This window comes from Schistocerca nitens, chromosome 6, assembly GCF_023898315.1.
Source record: "Schistocerca nitens isolate TAMUIC-IGC-003100 chromosome 6, iqSchNite1.1, whole genome shotgun sequence".
Taxonomy (NCBI): Eukaryota; Metazoa; Arthropoda; class Insecta; order Orthoptera; family Acrididae; genus Schistocerca; species Schistocerca nitens.
Window position 1 is genome coordinate 243,593,021 of NC_064619.1, and position 24,528 is coordinate 243,617,548.

General features: G+C 40.8%; 1 protein-coding gene across 3 annotated transcripts in view; it reads left to right on the forward strand.

Moving 5' to 3' along the window:
* Window positions 1-24,528, forward strand: part of LOC126263010 (EH domain-binding protein 1) — a 206,933-nt gene that overhangs the window by 25,961 nt on the left and 156,444 nt on the right. For all 3 annotated transcript variants that reach the window (XM_049959974.1, XM_049959975.1, XM_049959976.1), the window contains exons 5-6: window positions 14,280-14,378; window positions 22,639-22,834. In XM_049959974.1, coding sequence (XP_049815931.1) covers window positions 14,280-14,378; window positions 22,639-22,834 — 295 coding nt within the window. The remainder of the gene's footprint in view (window positions 1-14,279; window positions 14,379-22,638; window positions 22,835-24,528) is intronic.

A 24,528-nucleotide genomic window follows, 5' to 3' on the forward strand; every position in this document is an offset into this window, starting at 1 on the left:
AGGCTTTTTAGTCTTCTATTACATTAAACTTACAGTTATAAATAATACATAAAATGAAAGAGCAACTCAAACAAGTTTTTCTTGCAAGTGTTTAATGTGAACACCATTCCTCACACAGAATCAATAGGAGAGCTAAGAGTTCTTCCCAAACCTTGATCAGAGCATCTGGAGTAATTGTTGCAACAATGCTGTTTCTAAAGTTGGATCAGCTTGTGGCAGAGGCACAGAGACAATATCCTGTATGACATACCAAAAGTAAAAAGCTCGTGGTGTCAGATTGTGTGTGAATGTCAGATCATGTGTGAATGTAGAGGTCGTGCAGAACAAGTTCTGTCATCTCGACCCCTTGTGTCCAATCCAGTGGTTGTGTACAACGTTGTTTAACCTATCACGCATTTGAGTTATGTCATTGAGGCAGTGCAGTATCTTGCTGCCAAATAAATTTCTGTGGTTCAGCTTCATCAAGTTGAGGGAAGAGCCATAGTTCTAGCACATAAAGATAAGAAACACCAGTTACAGTTGCTTCGAAAAAGAAAGGCCCATAAACCTTCTGCCAGGATAAAGCACAAAAAAATTAAATTTAAAGGAGTGTTGTTGCAACTGTACCATCTCGTGGGGATTTGCTGACCACCAGATGTGCTCTTTATGCGTTCGCATTTCTACTTTGGAGAAATGTTGATTCATCACTGAAAACAACACAATCCTGAAAAATCTTCATCGTGCGGCAACTTTAATTTGAAAAATTGACACATAAACCATAGTTTGTAAGTTTTAGAGGTTGTAGCATCTGCAAACAATAAGGACACAGCTGTAAGTATCCCCTTAAGTCTCCCCACAGACATCACTAGAATTACTGATTCATGACTAGCCTTCCAAATTGATGTCTTGGGGCTATGTGTGAAACACTCTCACTCATTCACCATGTTCTTCAGTAACTCTGTGTCATTCCACACTTTTCTCTTTGTGCACAGGTATACAAACAAAACTTTTTGAGTAGCAGTTTCATTTTGTGTATTACTTATAACTGCATGTCATTAATGCTACAAAGCCTTAAATTCCATATGTTATTTTGAAATGAAATTACACATAAAGTGTGTACCCTTGGAGAGTACTGCTACTGTACAAGATGTCCCTCCTAAACTTTTCACTGCCAATATCTGTGGAACCACAATAGATATTTACAAATGGCTTTCACGGCTAAGAATGTACGGCAGGGGCTCACGAAAGTAAATACTGAGACATTCTAAACCATGTGAAAATATTGGTTTCAACATAAACTTATGTTTTTTTTAAAATGGACACCCCATTTTATTCCACACGCAGCCAATAACACGAGAAATCACAGTAATAATGGCTTTGTTTACATTGCAATAGATCTGTTACTTCCAGAGAAATTGGAATGTGAAATTGACACATGGAATGAACAAAACGCATCGCTGTTGCACTTGCTGCAATGCATGTGTGACCCACACGTTGCTCGTAATCGTGATGCGATTGATGTATTACGATGCCACAGACGCTGTACTTACATACTGATAATATGTGGCCTGGGATTCATGTCGCCCACAATGAAAATGAGGACATGGTTTATTAAACTTTTGACAGTAATAAAATGGACATAACAGTATTGAAATACCAATAACCACCGGCCAGAGTAAACCAAATTAATGGCTGTCGAAGGGTCTCACAGGGGCTACATGTTATTTGTACGTAGTTACATGAATTACACGACGGCACATGCTATGTACAGGACAGTCACTGAACATCTTTAATGACTGCAACGCAATTGAACTTTGCAGATGGTGCAATGCAGACATAAACATAAACTAGTACTAACAAAACAAACATATATCTTCTCTGTAATACACAAAATGTATGCTGGTGTCCGATCACATGTCTAGCAGCCAAAACACTACCATGTATGTTCGAAGAGGTTGCCATTTGTTTGGCAACAGCACTATGCGCACTCCATCACAGATCCACTCACAGCTGTCAGTGTTTGTGGTGTTATTGTAGCACATGCAGCGGTCAGTGTCGTCGTAACTGCCGTCTGCGTCACGTCTGCTGTGCAACGAGCTACGTTAATTTAAGTATTAACTGTATTTTTCTTACTTGTCACTTCTTCTTCCGTGTGTTTTTGCTTTTAGTAAGCTTTAATTGTCGAGTGCTAGTAAAAGTGTTCCATAGATTTCGTGTTTGTTTTGAATACAGTCCAGAGACAGGTAGTGCTATTTTCATTGTTTTCTACAAGAAGTTTCTAGTAACCACAGTTTAGTCAACTATCAGCTGCCTTTAGTGAATTAGCAGTCTAGTTAAAAGCTGATTAACTCTCTTCAGTAAATTGATTCCTTAGGATGGATAGGATGTGTGACTGCTGTGTACGGACGCAGGAGGAGCTGGCCACTGTTCGCGAACAGCTGAACGTGTTGATGGTCGCGGTCAGCCGTCTTCAGGCTGCTGCATCGGAGTGTAGCGGCAGTGGGAAGTCTGGTGCGTCGCATGGTACACCCCAGGTGTTACATGCTTCACTCACTGTCCCTGCTGTCGAGACATCTTCGAGGGTACCGGGCGCGGTTGGGTCACCCTCTGCCCAAGGGGTGTGGCGGGTACAACGGCGATCGCGGCGCACGAGGCGGAGGGTCAATGTGGAGGCTGGCCGTGTGGCATCGCCCACTCTGCCTGTGAGTGGACATGTGGCCCCTCCTTCAGCAAGGTCCGAGCAGGCACACGGGGGTAGGGGTTTATTAGTGATTGGGAGCTCCAACGTTAGGCAGGTGATGGAACCCCTTAGGGAAATAGCGGAAAGGTCGGGGAAGAAGGCCAGTGTTCACTCTGTCTGCTTGCCGGGGGGGTCTCATCCGAGATGTGGAGGAGGCCCTGCCGGCGTCGATAGAGAGCACTGGGTGCACCTGACTGCAAATTGTTGCTCATGTCGGCACCGATGACTCCTGCCGTCTGGGTTCAGAGGTCATCCTCAGTTCATACAGGTGGTTGGCGGAGTTGCTGAAGGCGGAAATCCTCACTTGCGGGGTGGAATCTGAGCAGCTAACTATTTGTAGTATCGTTCCCAGAACCGATCGTGGTCCTCTGGTTTGGAGTCGAGTGGAAGGCTTAAACCAGAGGCTCAGACGATTCTGCGGAGATCTGTGGTGCAAATTTCTCGACCTCCGCTATCGGGTGGAGAAATGTAGGGTCCCGCTGAATAGGTCAGGCGTGCACTACAGCAGGAAGTGGCTACAAGGGTAGCGGAGTACGTGTGGAGTGCACATGTGGGTTTTTTAGGTTAGAGAATTCCCTCCCTAGGCCCGAGAAGACACCTCCTGAGACGCGGCAAGGTAGGAGTAGGCAAAATGCAACAGGGAATAACAATATTAATCTGCTAATAGTAAATTCTAGGAGCGTCTATAGAAAGGTCACAGAACTGCTCTCATTAATAAATGGTCACAATGCCCACATAGCACTAGGGACAGAAAGTTGGCTGAAACCAGATGTAAACAGTAATGATATTCTAAACTCAGATTGGAATGTATACTGCAGAGACAGGCTGGACAGTGAAGGGGGAGGCGTGTTTATAGCGGTAAGAAGTGCAATAGTATCGAAGGAAATTGACGGAGATCCGAAATGTGAAATAATTTGGGTGAAGGTCACAAACATAGTAATTGGATGTCTCTATAGGCCACCTGGCTCAGCAGCTGTTGTGGCTGAGCACCTGAAGGATAATTTGGAAAATATTTCGAGTAAATTTCCCCACCATGTTATAGTTCTGGGTGGAGATTTTAATTTGCCGGATATGGACTGGGACAAAGAATCCAGTAAATTTTTTTTTTTTTTTAAGTGCTTTATCCGAAAACTACCTTGAGCAGTTAAACAGGGAACCGACTCGTGGCGATAACATATTAGACCTTCTGGTGACAAACAGACCCGAACCATTTGAAACAGTTAATGCAGAACAGGGAATCAGCGATCATAAAGTGGTTACTGCATTGATGATTTCAGCCGTAAATAGAAATATTAAAAAAGGTAGGAAGATTTTTCTGTTTAGCAAAAGTGACAAAAAGCAGATTTCAGAGTACCTGATGGCTCAACACAAAGGTTTTGTCTCAAGTACAGATAGTGTTGAGGATCAGTGGACAAAGTTCAAAACCATCCTACAATATGTGTTAGATGAGCAAGTGCCAAGCAAGATCGTAAGAGATGGAAAAGAGCCACCGTGGTACAACAACCGAATTAGAAAACTGCTGCGGAAGCAAAGGGAACTTCACAGCAAATCTAAACATAGCCAAAGCCTTGCAGGCAAACAAAAATTACACGAAGTGAAATGTAGTGTGAGGAGGGCTATGCGAGAGGCATTCAATGAATTCGAAAGTAAAGTTCTATGTACTGACTTGGCAGAAAATCCCAAGAAATTTTGGTCTTACGTCAAAGCGGTAGGTGGATCAAAACAAAATGTCCAGACACTCTGTGACCAAAATGGTACTGAAACAGAGGATGACAGACTAGAGGTCGAAATACTAAATGTCTTTTTCCAAAGCTGTTTCACAGAGGAAGACTGCACTGTAGTTCCTTCTCTAGATTGTCACACAGATGACAAAATGGTAGATATCGAAATAGACGACAGGGGGATAGAGAAACAATTAAAATCACTCAAGAGGAAAGGCCCGCTGGACCTGATGGGATACCAGTTCGGTTTTACACTGAGTACTCGAAGGAACTTGCCCCCCTTCTTGCAGCGGTGTACCGTATGTCTCTAGAAGGGTGTAGTGTTCCAAAGGATTGGAAAAGGGCACAGGTCATCCCCGTTTTCAAGAAGGGACGTCGAACAGATGTGCAGAACTATAGACCTATATCTCTAACGTCTATCAGTTGTATAATTTTGGAACACGTATTATGTTCGAGTATAATGACTTTTCTGGAGACTAGAAATCTACTCTGTAGGAATCAGCATGGGTTTCGAAAAAGACGATCGTGTGAAACCCAGCTCGCACTATTCGTCCACAAGACTCAGAGGGCCATAGACACGGGTTCCCAGGTAGATGCCATGTTTCTTGACTTCCGCAAGGTGTTCGATACAGTTCCCCACAGTCGTTTAATGAACAAAGTAAGAGCATATGGACTATCAGACCAATTGTGTGATTGGATTGAAGAGTTCCTAGATAACAGAACGCAGCATGTCATTCTCAATGGAGAGAAGTCTTCCGAAGTAAGAGTGATTTCAGGTGTGCCGCAGGGGAGTGTCATAGGACCGTTGCTATTCACAATATACATAAATGACCTTGTGAATGACATCGGAAGTTCACTGAGGCTTTTTGCAGATGATGCTGTAGTATATCGAGAGGTTGTAACAATGGAAAATTGTACTGAAATGCAGGAGGATCTGCAGCGAATTGACGCATGGTGCAGGGAATGGCAATTGAATCTCAATGCAGACAAGTGTAATGTGCTGTGAATACATAGAAAGATAGTTCCCTTATGATTTAGCTACAAAATAGCAGGTCAGCAACTGGAAGCAGTTAATTCCATAAATTATCTGGGAGTATGCATTAGGAGTGATTTAAAATGGAATGATCATATAAAGTCGATCGTCGGCAAAGCAGATGCCAGACTGAGATTCATTGGAAGACTCCTAAGGGAATGCAATCCGAAAACAAAGGAAGTAGGTCACAGTAAGCTTGTTCGCCCACTGCTTGAATACTGCTCAGCATTGTGGGATCCGTACCAGATAGGGTTGATAGAAGAGATAGAGAAGATCCAACGGAGAGCAGCGTGCTTCATTACAGGATCATTTAGTAATCACGAAAGCGTTACGGAGATGATGGATAAACTCCATTGGAAGACTCTGCAGGAGAGACGCTCAGTAGCTCGGTACAGGCTTTTGTTGAAGTTTCGAGAACATACCTTCACCGAGGAGTCAAGCAGTATATTGCTCCCTCCTACATATATCTCGCGAAGAGACCATGAGGATAAAATCATAGAGATTAGAGCCCACAGAGAGGCATACCGACAATCCTTCTTTCCACGAACAATACGAGACTGGAATAGAAGGGAGAACCGATAGAGGTACTCAAGGTACCCTCCGCCACACACCGTCAGGTGGCTTGCGGAGTAAGGATGTAGGTGTAGATGTACAAATAAGGGCTTTCACATTGGCCATTATTGTTGGGACCTGCTGATACGTCACATCTTTCACATGTCTTCAGAGAAAAAAAGTCCATGGGGGTGAGGTCTGGCGACTGTGCTAGAAATACCTGAATGGGACTGCCCCGTCCAATCCATTGTTGTAGGAATTGTTGGTTTAGCACCTGTTGTGCCACCATGGCATATTGGGTAGGGCACCCATCATGATGATACCACATTACTTTACACAAATGAAGGGGTGCATCTTCAAGTAGTCCAGGTAAGGTACATATTGGGAACCGCTCATACTGTCGCCTGTTAAGAGTGCCATCTTTGAAATATGGGCCAATGATGTGGTGTCCTACAATACCACACCATGCATTGACTCCCCACTGATGTTGATGTTCGACCCAGCGATTCCAGTGTGGGTTTTCTGGTGACAGTAGTGCATATTGTGAAAGTTGACACTCCCATGGTTTTTAAACATGGCCTCATCAGTAAAAAGTACCCTATGCACAAATTCATGGCCTTGCTGCAGAACCCACTGACAGTATTCCAGTGAATGTCATTGCCATGGAGGACTTGATGCAGCACCATGTGATTGGGTGTTATCTGTGCCTGTGCAGAATATGCGTAACGCTTGTTCGAAGGATTCCCATCTGTCTCTCCTTTTCACGAATACTTGCATGATAGTTTATTGCGGTAGCTGCCAGATGAGCTACCTCTTTTGTTTCATGTGTTATGCCTCTGCTCTGGATATGCGTTCGTGGAGACAATCGCCCTGTCATGCGGAGCCTTGTAACAATATTCATGAATGTATGGTGGGTCGAATGGCATTTGTTAGGGTACCATTGGGCATACACCTGGGCCGCAGATCTGCCATTTTAGTGACATTCTCCGTACAGTAATATTATGTCAACCATTTCCTCTTTTGTGAATACCAGTTCGAACGCCTCGAACAGATGGACAGATAATTTAATATCACGATTACCAGAGTGACCCCAATTACAATGTACAGTCACTGGTGCTGTGTAGCTCTGTGCACTTCCACACAGACCAGCCTGCTTTGCAATGAGTCCTTCCCACACACAGCGCTGATTACAGCCCATTCCTGTACACAACTGCAGTGGCAAATATTTGACCTGGGTGGTGTAATGGTGCGGTGTACACTTGCCGGTTCTGTAGTTTACACGTAGACAAATACAGTATGTACATATCAATGTTTGTGGCAGGACTCCCTAATATTACTTTCAGTCCTCAGGATAACAGTGAAAGTAAGAATATGGACATCAATTGCATTGTGATTACGAGCAATGTGCGGGTCACGCTTGCATAGCAGGAAGTGCAATAATGGTGCATTTTGTTAATTTCATGCATCAACTTCACATTCCAGTTTCTCAGGATGTAATTAACGTATTGCGATGCAACCAACACCATTATTATTGTGATTTCTCATGTTAGTAGTTGTGTAGAATAATGTGGGGTGTCAGTTTGTGTTGAAACCAATATTTGCACACTGTTTAGAAGGTCTCTTATTATTTACTATTGTGAGTCCCGGCTGTACAGTCATGTCTTGAAAGCTGTTTGTCAATCTCTATTGTTGTTCCAGATATACTGGCGGTGAAAAGTTTAGGTGGAACGCCCTTTATAATAGGTTTTATTATTATTTAAAAGTGAGTGCTGTTGTTCACTGATGCACAATTTTTCAATCTTTGAGTCTACAGAATTGGAATACCTAACTAATTTTGTGTGGTATCGATACAGGGGTTCATGAACTTAGTTGAGGAAGAGATGTTTGTATTTCATACCATTCCTTCTGTTCTGCAAGTAATTACTATTTAGAAATCAGATAAAATTGAAAACAGTTTCTAAATTGGCTTCTTCATCTCCAAACATAGGATAAAGAAGTAAATGGAAATCACTACCTTACCTGCTGTTCAGAAAACATGTAAATATTCACTATCAAATCATTTCATTGAACTTCATCCGGTAATTGGGTAATTGCCACCTGGTGATGTTTGACGAAACAAACCAGTAGTGAAAATTGAAATATTTTCAAAGAGCAGGGTAGGTGGTGATTTCCATTTACTCTAAAGTATTTTGTATCTTCACAAATAATTATAATTATTTCTGAGGATAGCATTTTATTCTACCGTTATTAATGTAACTGATTCATAAAATCTGAAAATGTACTATCAGTTTTAATACTGCTTCTTAGTTTATTTACACTATCAGACCCAGAGGACCACATGTGTCTACAAGGCTCCTCTTCCACAGGATTGTGTTTCCTGTTTTCTGCCATCAGTTAGCCCCTATGCCAATCTGCAACAAGATGTTTTGTTCACATCAGGCTTACAATATTTTGACTGTTGTAGCTCTCATCTGGCTCACAATAATGTTAGAACCTCGGTTCCCCAGTGATATCATCTTTTACCAGAGCATACAGCCATATGGGTTGGATTAGATTTATGTTAAACTGCTGGAGTTTTAAATTCCTTAACAGACTAGAAATTTAGAAAGCTGACAGACTTACGTATGAATGGTTTCTGGCTTAGATCCTCATTTTGTTGTCTGCTTCATGCATTGCATCCTCTTTAAAGATAACCTCCAGATATTTAAGATTGTGAACCATTCTTAAGATTGGGTTGTGACTACAAGTAGCTGGAGTGGGTATCTTGGATAAGCGTTGAGTTCTGGTTATCATCAGATAAGCTGGGCAGAGAAAAGGGCTGCATCATCATTGTGCAAGAAAAGTTTGTATTTTCTTTGTAGGCCAATCTGAAGATCCTTTAAACAAGGTGAAATGTGTTACTGGCAAAATATAAAATAATAAAACCTGTTTTGCAGTCAAGCCTGTTTCTCTTCAAAACACCACTTGCTGTCAAATCCTGCCATGAATGTGAAAAAATTATGTCACCAGATATTCAATCTTTGCTTCATTCACCAGAAAACAGGGCTTGCTCACTACAGCTTCCACAATTTCTCTCACTGTATCAGTGCTTCCTTAGATCTGGGAAATCAGATCATGTCATTGGCAGATGCTAGATATGTGATTTTTCTCACCTTCTACCTGGATCCCTGCTAGCTACCAGCAGGTGGGAAACATAAATGCTCAATCAAATTATCTGTTTTTGGTCTGTCAATTGTAGTATATGGTCACACAACCTTGCAAAATATTTCCTATTAGAAAGATTACATGTGTAAAGCGTAGTTTACACTATGCCTCTAGATTGCACTACCAGCCTTACCAGGCACTGTATATGCGTGACGCATGTTTGTGTAACTCATTGGTTAAACTTAACAGTTTCGGCGTGATACAACTTCGGAAACACTAGTTGCACTTGTTCTGTGGGTAGATGTCATGTTGGTAAAGTGGTAAAGTGAAATATGAAGTTGGGAATGGAGGAGATTGTTTGCTTTTTGTAGATCTATGATGTGGAATACAAAAACAAGCAGTGACATGTTGCTGCACTTGAGGAGGGTGTCCTAACAGTCTGCATATAGATGGGTTGACAATATCTGAGCTTAAGAGCAAAAGTCATACAATTAGGAGTAATATACAATGAATTCAGAAAAATACAGATAAACAAAACATCTGGCTGTGGAACAGCTCATGTCTAAAAGGTTAAAATTCCATGTTTTGAGTACACCGATTCTTTCTTAATGTAATGTGTGTACAGGAAATTTGGAAACTAAATTCCCAAGTGCATTTTCCACTACAGGGTGAACTCTTGACAATCTGTAATTGAATATTCTTTCTTTGAAACTTGGTGGACCATGCTTTGATAAAGATTCCATTAAATATGGTGTTAACATAAATGCATCATCACCAGCTAAAACTGTCTCTTCTGGCAGGCTGAGAGTTCTGGCTCTATTGCCGATTTTTTTTAGAGTACTGTGTGTAAAAATTTCACAGTTGGGTACTCCTCCTGTTTCAACCAAAATTATTTGAAAAGTAATTACTGTCTGCAACTGCTAAGAGAACAATGCTGAATTTGGCAGTATTGATTTTTGGAACACATTATAGGTACTGTAGAGAAAAATATGATTCACCAGTTGCCAAGAAACACACCATCTGCCAGGCACTTAATTGTGATTTGCAGAGTATCCATGTAGACAGTTTAATTTGTAGTTTCAGTTGTGGCTATAGTGCTTCATGCATTACAGTGTCTTCCTTCCTTATTGAATTATTAACTTCATTTAAAAGAAATGTAAACTGATCCAGCGATTAGAATGAAATTTTCACTCTACAGCGGAGTGTGCACTGATATGAAACTTCCTGGCAGATTAAAACTGTGTGCCAGACCGAGACTCGAACTCGGGACCTTTGCCTTTCACAGTCAAGTGAGGAGACGAGGCGGAATTAAAGCTGTGAGAGTGGGGCGTGAGTCATGCTTGGGTAGCTCAGTTGGCAGAGCACTTGCCCGCTAAAGGCAAAGGTCCCGAGTTTGAGTCTCGGTCTGGCACACAGTTTTAATCTGCCAGGAAGTTTCATGATCTGGTGATGTTTTTAGACAGAAATAACTTCTCAGGTCTTCCACAACAATTTCTTTCAGCAAGGGTGCTGACCAACTGAGCTTGATATCTTTTGTTTAACCAGTTACAAACCCAAAAAATCTAGTTTCCTTTTTTATGCAGCGATTTCACGCAGACAATTATTAATTTCGCTACAACTTATGCAGCTGCCAAAACTTCCAGACATGACTCCGGCACTCACAAAACAACGAAACTGGTGTGTACAATGTTGTCGCTGTGTCTACAGCTATGTAAGAAACTACATGCACGGAACTCGTTTCTGGAAAAGATTGTGCAACCTAGTGTCACCATGTATACTAGCCTTAGAAGTTCTTTGTGGACTTGTCAATCTACACTGATCTGCCAGAATGTTCGACCCCCAACCTACTATTAATATAATCCTGTCCAGGTGGTAGGAACATCACCTGGTTAGGAACGACTGCTAGTGAACATGCACATGGTGCATTTAGTATCTGTGTGTTGTCCCTGTGCAAAGCACAAAATCTATCTGAGTTGAAGTGAGAGCAGTTTGCAATGGCCCAAAGGCTCAGCACAAGCAGTGAGGAAACTGCATAACTTGTTGGGTGTTCAAGCAGTGCTGTGGTGAATGTCTTCAACACATGGCAAAACTGAGGCAAAACCACATCCAGACATTTTGGATTGGGCGGCCACCTCTCATTACAGATTTTGGACATTGTGGACTGGGTAGACTGGTAAAACAGGACGGGTAGTGAACTATTGCAGAACTAACATAAGACTTTAATTCTGGGCAAAATAAAAGTGTGTCTGAACACGCAGTGCACCAAACGCTCCTAATGATGGCCTTCTGCAGCCGACGACCCATGCATGTGCCAATATTAACACCACAACATCGCATTACTGAAATGGGCACTTGACAATTGGCAGTGGACATAGGTGCAGTGGCAGCGTGTTGTGTGGTATGATGGATCCCAATACCTACTTAATCATGCCAACGGAAGGGTGTGAATTCATCATCTTCTGGGTGAACTATGGGACAGAGATAAGCTGACGGCAGCTCCATTATGCTCTGGGAAGCACTCGTGGGCATCCATGGGTCCAGTGGAGCTTGTGGAAGACACCATGATGACCAAGGAGTATTATACACTGGTTGCAGACGACGTACACCTCTCCATGACGATCACGTTTCCTGATGGCAGTGGCATTTTGCAGTGAGATAATGGACCATTTCACAAGGCCACGAGTATGATGGAGAGGTTCGAGGAACGCAGTGGCGAGTTCCAATTGATGTGCTGGCCCCCCAACTTGACAGATCTGAACCCGAACACGCCTGGGATGTGGTTGCACATAGCGTCAGAGCTCATCCCCCTCCCCAGGATATACGGGAATTGGGTGACTTGTGTGTGTGTGTATGTGGTGCCAACTCCCTCCAGTGACCTATGGGGGGCTCATTGCTTCCACACCATAACATGTTTCTGCTGTTATCTGTGCCAAAGGACATACCAACTATTAGGTAGGTGGTCATAATGTTCTGGCTGATCAGTGTAGCTCATTGCTTGTAACAAATGAACTAAGCAACAACAAACACTTTTGAAATTATAATGTTCATTCCCTAAACACAATTTTAGTGGTGGCATTAGTTACTTCAGTCCACTTTGGCAGACAACTGAATTCTCAAAGCAGACGTAAATTATTTCCCGCTATACATAATTAAAACAGTTCAGACTGTTAATATGTATTAAATCACTTCCATATGAAACTTTCCAGTTTCTCTAAGATCACGCTCTCTGAAAAATTCTATGTTGCAGTGGACTCGCGAAATAATCAGTCTCCACAGTTGTACTAAATGGCCACTAGGCACCTAAAAATCAATCGCACAAATGTCACCAAAACTTGCACTCTTAAAAATGAGCTTCTCACGCTTTAAAGACCAGCTTAAATATGACTTGCCCCACTACTTCTTTTTGTTTGCTTCCTATTGGTTGCCGCTCTCATCTCTGCCCTACTATGCCACTCCATCCTAGTGATGTGCCTTATATTACAGTTTTGTACAACTGTGAACCAATTGGCCAAAAAGATTTATGAGATAGATCAGATTCAAATGCTGTGCAAATAACATTATGTCCTACGTGCATCAGGAGCTGATGAGCATGCCCCTCACAGTGATCCCTTCCCTCCATAAACTCTGCCATTCGATTTTCAGTATTATGATGCGTGAGTGAATATTCCAGCATGTGTTCACTTTAAGTTGGTTGTTCATTACCCTCAACCTGAACTGGATGAAACAAAACCTCTTTAATATTTAAAACACATATTGTTAGCCAACATTTTTTCCTTCACCGTAACATTGTCACAATTTTTGTAATATAATAGCTTGATTAAAATTATCCATTTCATACAGAACATCAGTCGGTTCATGGGTGCATCACAGATAAAACTTGGTGCCTAGTTTCACATTGCATCTACCTTCAGGACACAAGTTCTTATTACTAAAATGACGTGAGCACGAAAAGTTATATTTTGCCCACGCAGTAATAAAATTTGTGCTCGATTATGGTATGTGAGGACTACTGTGGGTGGGGTATGTATTGCTGCCCTGTGGTAGAAGTTGGGCAACAGCTGCCACTGTGGCACAAAATCCTATGAAGGAATTGGCATCGTAGGTGGCAGGCCCAGATGGCAGGTCACTGGGGCTGTAAAGTCCCGTGAAGGACATAGAGCTGGCAGCAGGTGCAGCTCGGTCTCGAACCCCTGGCTGCTGCTGCTGCTGCTGCTGCTGCTGCTGGCGCCCAGTTGTCTCAAGGTCTAGTGTACCTCTGATGTTGCGGTGGTGGTGCTGCTGCTGGTTTCCAGGGATGAGAAATAAGCACCTACCTCTAAGTGCAGACTTATTTATATGCCTCTTACACACATTTGTTTCACTGAAACCCGGCACCTATTTACATCACCCATAACAAGAGACTTATTCTGGTGTGGCGACATTGCCCCATGTGCGACACAGTTTCTGCTGCGCAGTAAAGTTTACTGCTGCTCTTGGTTATCCTGGCTTCATAATGCACTGGCATGTCTGTCACTGTAACCCACATCTCGCAAAACTGGCAGTTACCAGCTTGTGGCTGTTAATGCAGCACTGCCTTGTGGGTTCCACCCAAACTGACCTGACATTGAACATTCAGAATCAACTTCTCCGTATTGTAAAAGTGGGGTAGTTTCTTTGAAGCACAGCTTATCAAATGACACTGACTTTTTATGCCTATAAGTATTCATAGATGGACAGCAGTATAAAATTGATGAATGTTGTGTGTTGTTCAAAATAAGCTTGTTTGTTGCTGTGGCTTAAAACAAAAATTTGAACTGACATTTCTGAGATTTTAATCATTTCCTGGTTATGTAATTCTGAAAAGAAATAAATATTGTAATTTTTCTTTAAAGCATATGTGAAGACCAAAATAAAAGCAGTGTAGTGGCTACTGGGAAAATTCGTAGAACTCTGGAATTATGGTCTGTCAAATTTTTGCATCTGGCTACTGGATATCCCTTCCTTTCCACCTATTCAGCACACGCAACACATTATGCTCTTTACTTGCATGTGGATCTAGTCAGAAATTCAGCCATTGCTGTAATGTTACTGTGGTGACATGTGACTGACTTGATGCTGTTTCATTTTCCAGATAGTTCAAAACTTCAGGAAGTGGCGGATCTTGCAAATCAGATTGACTTATTGACTAATAGTTTGAGTGAGTCAGAATTTGCTAGCACACCCATCAGTGGTAAGTATATAATGACATAGATGTTACATTCAGTTTTAGAAATAACAGATTTATTTAGTAATTAAAGGTAAAAAAACACAGAAAATATTTCTAGAACATTATATTTTTTGTAACTTAATGGTTTCAAAAGTGAACAGTGGAAGCAAGAAATGACTACTGCAGGAAGAAAGTGGGTAAGAGAGTGGTAGTTTGGGAGAATATGAAATGGATGGAAGAATAAACAAAAATGATGGAAGCAGACAGTGAGGAGAATAAGAAGGTTGTCTGTGGAATGGTTGAGACTAAGAAGACAGGTGTGATGGAAAATGTCAGAGTGAAAAATAAAGAAGGAAAGGAAGTTGTTAATCTACAGGAAATACATGAATATTTTGATGAGTTAATAAATCCCAATGGAAGCATGCAAGAGGGAAAATCGGAAGCTTGAGGATGTAGAGCATGTAGAGATGGCTCTAATGTGGACAGAAGTAGAGGATGCGATCAAGACCATGAAAGGAGGAAAAGTACCTGGACTGGAGTTGAATAGAGCAGCTGGCATTGTTAGAGTGCTGTGGTTCTACTGGATCATGAGTACAGTATAGAAAGAGGGAGGGGGGTGGGAGTGGCAGTTCTTCAGGTACCTATACAGGGAACATGCTGTTTCTCTCCACGAATGCCAAGGAGTATATGTTTATCTTCTTTGGGACATGAGAACTCTGGGAAAAAACCTTCGTGCCAGGTGATCATTGGTTAGGCAGGGTGTGCACATAGGGAGAGTCCCTGGTCAGAGTGGGTAGTTTCCTGGCAAGAGTGGATCAGTTGTACTAAACAGGATTAAGTTGAACCACACTAGTGGCCATATGGCCCCAGCAGCCTCATCAGTGCAATAGTGTTTTTAAGCCAGAAGGATAAAACTCCAGTACATTTCCCTCATTTTATGTACAAATTGAGATGGAAACCAACCTATCTAACTAGGAGAGAGATAAATATCTCAGTTTGTGGTCTGCACCAGGACTGGGAGTGAATCTTTTCTAAATACGAAGCTGTTATTTTTTGTGGAGATGTCAACTCAATAAACAATACATATAGAATCTGTACTGGTCCAAACAAAACTTCTGTGCTCTGCCACAGGCATTGTTAAGCTATGACGAAATTGGTAATGTCCTTGTCACAGTTATTGCTCAAAGGAACCTAAATATGTTGACAGGTATAATTTTCCACAAAGACCTTATACTTAAAATGCGTGGAAAAATGTCATGCTAATTTGGAACAGCATGGTGACTGTTTCATCCATTGGGTTAAGTGAGATTCTAAAGATAAAAGAGCAGTCACCAGAACATTTATCTTGGGTGTTGAAGGTGGCTTACCACTGTATAAAGAAAAGGTTAGTCTACCTGTGTAGTATAAAATCTTCTGTACCAGTCGTTATGAGATGCTTCAGATGTTTGAAATTGTGCTATACGTCATCTACAAATGAATCGATAGATCATGTCGCCAAATCACCAGGCTGCCATGCTGGAAGAAGGGAACATAAGATCCAAGATTTCAAGATGTTAGATTGTTTAATATGTAAGGTAGCCAGGAACAAGTAAAGTTGCCTTTTCCATGTCCATATGATGAAAGCTAATTCCAAAATGTAAGTCTTCCATCATCAACCCAAGGATGCATATTCCTTCTCCTGCCTCATCACTGCACCCTAGCAGCCACCCCAATTCATCTGTTCATGTAAAAATGTAAAAGAATGCCCCCCCCCCCTCCCTCCTCCACCTTTACAACTGCACTCGGGACTAAAACTCGGGACTGTGAACTAAAACACCTGCTCTCACTTCACTTAGTGGTTTGCGTAGCTCTTCAGGGACCCCAATTTGCTATGACATGTTCACCTATACTAGATTATTATTGAACCTGTTACAAGAAGAAATTGAACTTGAAAAAGACCCTCTGTGTGTGTGTGTGTGTGTGTGTGTGTGTGTGTGTGTGTGTCCACACATACACCAGTAGCGGTATGCATATGAACAAATTTAGAATTCACTCTTTGCAATTTCTCTTGTGTCCTACCCCCTCCCCCTCCCCGCCCTCCCGCTCCCCGCCCCACGCCCCACCGCCCCCCCCTCCCCACAAGGGGGAGAGGACATTCCACAAGATAATTAGGTTTGATCTCTGTTACCCCCACACTTTCTTTTAATGGCTGATTTTAATGCTCTTAATCCTTAATGGTGTAGCTTTTAAGACCGGTAACTGTGGTAATTGTTAGAACAAGGGTTTTTACACTTTGACATTTTATGCTAAATACTGCCCCCTCCCTCCACTTATTTCAGCCTTTGACCTTACGGTCTGTAGCCCTTCTATACAATCGAAGGTTCATGATGATTTCTGTAGTGGTAATTACCCCTCTCCCAGTCATTTCATGCCTCCCACACTATTACTCAGCTGGATACTCTCTGCGTTGGATGCTTAAGAATGTTGACTGGCACACTTTAGCACTTGCCTGATCCATGACACACCTTCCTATGGGACTGCTGAAGAGACCCTCAGACAAACATGATCATGATGATCGTGCACTCAGCAGACCTAGTGATACCATTTTCCTCAAGATTCCCCCATTGGAGGCCAGTTCTATGATGGATGTAAGAGATCACTGTAGCCATCAAATGTTGCAGAAAGGCTCTCCAACACTATAAGTGCCCTCTGTAGAAAGGTGCTCTTGTCATCTTTAAGTGTATCCAAGCCAGAGCCTGCTACTTTATAAAAAGACAGAAGAAGGTACACAGGGAAAATTTTGTATCCACTATTAGAGTTCATACCTCTCTCACAGACTTGTGTGAAATTACAATGTATTTGTGGTCAACAAAATGTGACTAATATCTCGGACATCTGCAAGGATGCCATAGAGGAATCTGACCCCACTATCATCGTCGACCATCTGGCAGTGCATTTTGCCTGAACATTAGTGTCTCAATGAAAGGCAAGCAGACAGTGTTTTGAATGCTGCAGCTCTGCTTTCTTCTAAGTGGGTACACCACAGCACACTTATGTGCTAAAACTCTGTACAGTTCCGTCCCTGATCAAATGCAGAATCAAATTTGGCAACATCTACCTATAAAAGGCAAACACCACAACTTTGCTGTTTTTAACTGAATTTATGTTGAGGGCATGTTGCCTTCCCAGTGGAAGGAATCTATGATCTTACTAGTTTTGAAATGGTTAGCTACAGACCAATCGGTCTTTCCAATGCCCCTTGCAAGTAGTTTGAGTGGATGGTAAGTCAACTGTGCTAGACTCTTGAATCAAAAGGCCTCAGGTCTAACAGTTTGAATGTGGGAGGGAAGCCAGTAAACCTACTTTGTCTGGAGTCTACCTGCATAATGCCTACATCATCACGTGACCCTTCCCTATCTCCACCACCTTACATGAGTGGGGCTTCTGTGGCTCCCTCCCAATTTGGATTCAAAATTTTCTGTATCTTCAGAGTTCAAATTGGTAGTTCCTACAGCACTCCCCATATACAGGAAAACAGAGTCCCACAAGGTTCTGTCCTGAAAATGACCATCTCCTCATTTGACTCACAGAGGTGTGGTCTCACAATCCTTACACAGTAGAGTTCTGCTTCTATAATAATTCTTTCAACATGATGAGTGTTATAGAGTGACAACTACAAGGCACTATACAGAAAGCAGAATATTGGCCATGTACACCACTTCCTATTTACCACAATCAGAATCTGGGTGATGCATTTTTTGCCAACATGGAGACATCCACTCACAACTAGAACTCTACGTAATGAGCTACTTAATGTGATTAAGACATATCACTTCTCAAGTGTCATATTTGATGGCAAGTTAACTCTGTTACCACTTCTACTCGATCCCTGTGGGCAGTCTCCTGGTAGAGGTAGGGATTCCCTCCATGGATCTTGCACTGCCAATACAGAAATTCAGCTTTCAGAAAATTGATTAAAGTCAGGAATTCAGTTAATTAAATAGTTTTGGTCTATCTATTATGACTTTTGCTTGCCACATCTCAATCCACTCACTACCTTACTCTCACAAACACCCCGTGATTCTTTCCTTCCCCACAAATTTGCCTGGCTCTTTCGCTTGGTTCCTTGATTTTTCTCCAATTCAAGGGTCCGGAGGTGAGATAGTGTTACACCACACTTTTGTTTTTCTGACAAAAGTGCATTTGAAAAGTTTCAAAAAATTCTGTAAGTCAGATTTTCGTATTTTACTTTAAGTGCCTTTACTTGTATTGGTTTATGTTAGGCATGTTTTCAGTTTGTATAATGGCATGGTATATCTCAAAAACATTACGTAAATTTCAATTAAATGTAGGCTTGCACGAATAATGGTGGCTTACCACTTTCTTGCTCAGAACTTGGCACAATGTCAGTAAAGAATGATGTTTATTAATTAATACCTATTGCATACTAAATATTTGGCAGTATGTAATAAAAGTGTGTTTTAATATGATATATGAAACAGATGTCGAGCAAATCAGAATATTCTTTGTTGACAAAAAGATCAGGTTGTTCAGTTGACATTAAGAGGGCAGTCATAATCACCACCACTTTCTACACCTCCCATCTCTTTGCACTTAATACTATTATAAAATGAATGGTGCACTGGCAGGATGAACTGGAGTAGATTCTGCAAATCATTGAGGGATTTTCTCTTCCTCGTGATGGCTGGGTGTTGTGTGCTGTCCTTAGGTTAGTTAGGTTTAAGTAGTTCTAAGTTCTAGGGGACTGATGACCATAGATGTCAAGTCCCATAGTGCTCAGAGCCATTTGAACCATTTTGCAAATCATTGAACTTCTTTGAGTCGAGTGGAATTGGTTCCCTGTTCTTCTGAATGAGCTGAACATCTGCTGGCCATCCTCGCTTTGCGGTTGTGACTGGAACTGCTTCACTGTGCACAGAAAATTTCACATACATTGTTCATGTTGTTTCACTCAGGAATTGGAAACTGTGAATGTTGATGAACTTAAGAGGCATTGTGTCATCAGCAGTTGTCCTCTTCTGAATTCTGTTCGAAAAACATTCAGTTGCATTAAAAAAAAATATCCTTTCTCCATAGTGGTGACTTTGAATGGTTTCTTCTTGCAGCTTTTTGAAATAATATCTTTCCGTTCATTAGTGGTATACACATTTCCACAGTGAGCTGTTTTGAACTTCTCGATTCTAGAAAAATCCCTGTCTGAAGGCAGAAAAAATGTGGCCTGGGATAAGAAAGCAGTGCTCCACAGAATCAAATTGACCACTGGTTACTGTATGGTGTCAGAAAGCCATAATGTTCAAATTCTTGTTCTGCCCAACGCAGTTGTCTGAGAACACAAAAAGATTCTTTGCGTTGTTAGCTTTGCCACTTTGTAATACAGCTAACAATTTCATCGCTACCTCTCTTTGCCACTATCTCATTCCACAGGAACATATACATCACCTCTTTGGTACAGTTATGGACACCAAAGTTAAAAGTCCACAGTTAGCATTTGTAGAACACCGGTCCATAGGAGTAGGAAGTTCTAGCTGAAGATCCGTGGTCATCACACGTATGTCAGCATTTTCCTTTGCTTCTTCAGCTTGCTGTTATAAGAGCTGCTTCATTCACTCTGCTCTGAGTAAATGTGCTTTGTGTTCGGCTTCGAGTTTTTGAAGTTCGAGGTCATTTAATGTTTTGCTGGCATTTTCTTTTGCAATGGTTAACTTATCACCCTTATTGCCTGTATCTGATTGGGGATCTTAAATCCAATGTTGAACTCTGTTCAAAATATACATCTGTATTTGTTGACACTGACAGTTTCATGACCACTTTCATTGCACCAAGGTACATAATATTTTGTGTAAAGTCATAATCCAGATAAACTTTAGTTGGGTTTTGGCTTCTTGAATGTGATTGGTATTTCAGAATAAGGTAAATATGGGTCCTAACATTCTCCACACACTGGTCAGAGTACTTGTTTGACCTGTTTTGAATGCTAACTCTACCATCAGTTTGCACAGAACCTGTACTACTATTTTCTGAATGTTTTGAAGATGTCCCCTATTATTGTGTAACTGATGCAAAGACAAAAACTAATGATGACAAATATCTACATGTTTTCCTGAAATGTTTTCTGAATACGAATAGCTAAAGCTTCTTCTAGATTCATTGGTATGTTTGCCCCTTTTTTACATTCTTCCTTGTAATTGCGTTTGCCATAATGCAAGAAAACAATTATGCATTGTATGTGTTGAAATTGAACATATTCCAAAAAGAATTAAAATTTGTGGAATCTTTATCTTCTATTAATACCCAGCACCGCTTTTTGCATTTACAGTTAGGTTCCAGCTTCTTTGCCCAGTAACTCCCTCTTTTGTTCCATCACTGCCATAGGCAGAACTTTTGTTTCATCTTACTTGCCTCTTCATTTTTTGGGTGTTATTTGGATTTCTGTTTCTCCAAGAAGCTTTCTTAATCTGCATAGGTGTCATGATGGTTGGTTTATTGGTAGTGTCATCCTCTTCCTGAAAATGGACATCACCACTTTGATTATTTCTAAAAAAGGCCACAAAAATATAGGTTAAATGGTACAGAGTAACAGTTTTAAATTTTATTATATTTCATGAGATTTTGTGTCAATTTACTTTGTAAATAAAACAGACTGTCAACAACCTGCATGTGGTTATTATTGTTGCATAGCAATTAAACCTTGACTTTGAGAAACTATAAATACATTGGATAAAATTTTGGCAGTATAGTGCTATGCGCACTGCAGAATACTATGCTACTTATTCAAGAGTTACAAGGTTTATGTTGAATCTAGCATGCTGTAATAGCTTAATATACAAATATGCACCTCTTAATATACTAAATACATTGCCTACCCATTGTGTAAAGGGCAGATAAATTATTTTGGTTATAGCATACAATGCAACATTAACTGGACAAATATTTCAACAATGCAGTACTATGCCACAATATCAAAGAAAATGTAACACATACTCAAGATTCTTGGTCAGATGTGTGAGGAATATATTTATTTTCAAAATCTGAGAAAACAGCTTCTGGATCACTAGATGTTCCTGAAAGATAAAGCTGTTTCCTTACTGACGTCTTTCCACTGCTACAATCAGGCAATGCCATTTGCTAACTGTAGCCTGATACGAGAAACTAACAGAGATAGTGGGTTGTGCTGCACCTAGAGACAATGAGGAAACTACCAACCTGGATAAGAGGAAAAGGTGGCATAGCACTCTCTTGTGCAGAGCCCTTCAATTGTTTGTCTTCTGATGGCTCAAGAGTTGAAGACCATGTGTGTTTGATACTCCTTCACTTGCACTAGGACCCGTGAACAACACTCCCTGCCTAGTGGATGCAGTATTTATATGGCAGAATGTATGGAAATTATGTCTGCCATTCACTACGTCCACACCAAGTCACATCTGCAGTGACTCATGAGGAGTCTACAGGGTATAGACCACTGTAATTCACAGTATCCTTCGGTAACACACATACAAGGTCTTATCTTAGGCCTCAGCGACAAGTATTTCTCTGCTAGCACATTCATATTGGCTTCCGCCTGCTGGCTTTTTTTAATCTTTTTTCTTTTATCTTGTTTTGTCATCATCTATGTCTTGGTGATCTTCACTATTTTATTTAGTCGTTTCCCACTTTTTCTTGAATTCTCTTCCTATCTATGGTCTAATGGGGTGTTGTTTATTATGTCACTGTTTCATATCTGCAGTATGTTGGCTGGGGCTTATATTCAGTGTGTGCCCTCTCACCACAGAGTAAGCTCCTCAGGGTCCCCATCTACTCCCCAGCCTACAAGCAGACCTGACCCTACGTTCATTTTATATCTTATGCAATTGTTATTGTCCCCAATACCTCAGTTCAACACACCGTAGCAATACAACCAGACAGCCTTTACCACAATCTGGCAACAATACCCTCTTGGGGCTTATTTTGTGAATGAGGCACTCATGACACCATAGTTTGGTCCATTAATCTCCATACAACCAATAGAGTAGGAGGTTGTAATTATTCCCATGAGCTTGTAAGGCACTATTTTGATAAATTAATTGTTTTGATTCCATGACATGGCTACTCTTTAACAGTCATTCGTCTCTTTTATGGCAGTTTGTGTGTCTATTTGTTTTAGTGAGATGTGGAATCTCTCTTCACATTAAAGCAGATTTTAGTTACATTGTGTGCAGGTACTGCAACAACTAAATGCAAATATTGTGTATATTTCATTTATTCTCTGTTAGTTTGTACTGATTTTAAGGCTCTGTCAATTTTTCAGTTGCAAGTTTGTCCTCCTATATTAAAGATGAAACAACACCTATAGCAACTGAAAATATGAGCTTCATGGGGGATTCAGTAGTTACAGGGATTCCAGATGTTGTCGCTGAACTAGATAAAAAGAGTGATGATGCAAGAAGCAAAAGCATGATTGAAAGCAGTACTCATGGTGCCCCACAAGAGACCCTGGAAATTCAGTGAGTTTGTTTGTTTGTTTTTAATTCAATTGCACAAAAGTAGAAGACACAGTACTCTGTTCATTTGTTTATTGCAAAGCTTTTGACAAACTTTTTGTTCTTGAATGTAGTAAACAATTTTAAAATTAGTATATTTTAGCACTAAATTGTAAACATTGAAGTTATAATAGTTTTGCATGGGATGTGTTGCTCGGCTTCATTGAAGAGCATGAAGGTAGACATTTGTTGATTGTATTCTCTAAAGCTGACACTAATGGAAAAGTGGTATACAGTTACTGACAAAAACTGATTTCTAAGAATACTGGACCAGCTTATATCAAAAATAGCATCTGTTTTCTCATATTCAGTATGATGCTATGTTCAGTATGTTTATTAAAGTAAAAATATTTTTATTAAAAAAGTCTTCCAAATAAGAATAAAACAAGTAAAGCTGGAAAGTAAAGTCTGCTATATGTATAAAGTAGGAGAACAAATTTCAGTTAGTCTTCTGTATGTTGAATAATTTTGAAGGACTTCCAGAAATGCTGTATCTTGATGTAATCACATGTAAATGGCAATCTTATGTTTTAATTTTAAGTCCAAATAACATCACTCACTTTATACGGGGCAAATGATGACAGCTTCTGCAGTTTTGTCGCATTTTGTATGAAAATTGCAAGACTCATCATGCTCAGATCCATTATAATGTGCCGAAAAGTGAAACATGTAAGGAATCAGATGGTGGTATAGATCCCATGGGTGGAGATATGTTTTGGAAATCCTACTTGCCATTTTTATATTAACAGTTAAGAAGTAAGTTTCAAATACTTTTTACTTCAGATTTGGAGCAGCATCTCTTGCCTTTTTTCCACCAGCAATAGTAATCTCAGATTTTCCAACCTAAATTCTTACTTCTGAAGTAGATATTCTCCTGCAGTTGCATGCATCAATCAAAACACAAACTGGTATTTGCTGTCTCTAGTGACACACACTGACTGACTGGCTGAACTCAAGTTGTACTCCACTGTTTTGAAAGGATTGTGCTATGGGATGCGCTTGTACACTTAACAACCGAAACTGTTGTGTGCCATGTCATTAATACATTACTGCAGGAATGGCAAGGGTCCCAACACACTTCTCTATGGCACTTCTGATGCTATTTCAACATCTGTCAGTGATTCCCCATCCCAGATCACCTTCTGCATCATCCATACCAAAAAATCCTCAATAGTGTCACAAATTTCATTTGATACCCCCATTTGATTGTACTTTTGTTAATTAGTGTTGATGTGATAGAGAGTCAAAAACTTCTTGGAAGTCAAGAAATACTGGGTCTACCAGTTTGTCTTGATCCATGGCATTCGGGATGCCCTGTGAGAATAATTAGAGTCGGCTTTCATGTGACTGATGTTTTCCGAATCCATGCTTGGCAAGAGTAGTTCATTATGTTTGAGCCATCTCATTGTATTTGAGCTTGGAATATGTTCTAATTTTGTACAACACAAGGATGCAAGTAATACTGGACAGTAGTTTTGTGGATCAATTCTGCTGCTACTCTTGTAGAGGGTTGTAACCAGTGCTTTCTTTAAAGTGCTGGACACTTTTGCTTTCTGATAGTGATATACAGTATATTATAGTTAAGAGGCGTTAACTCATCCGTAAATGCTATATAGAATATGATAAAGGTTACATTGAGTCCTGTGGCAGTTCTCAGT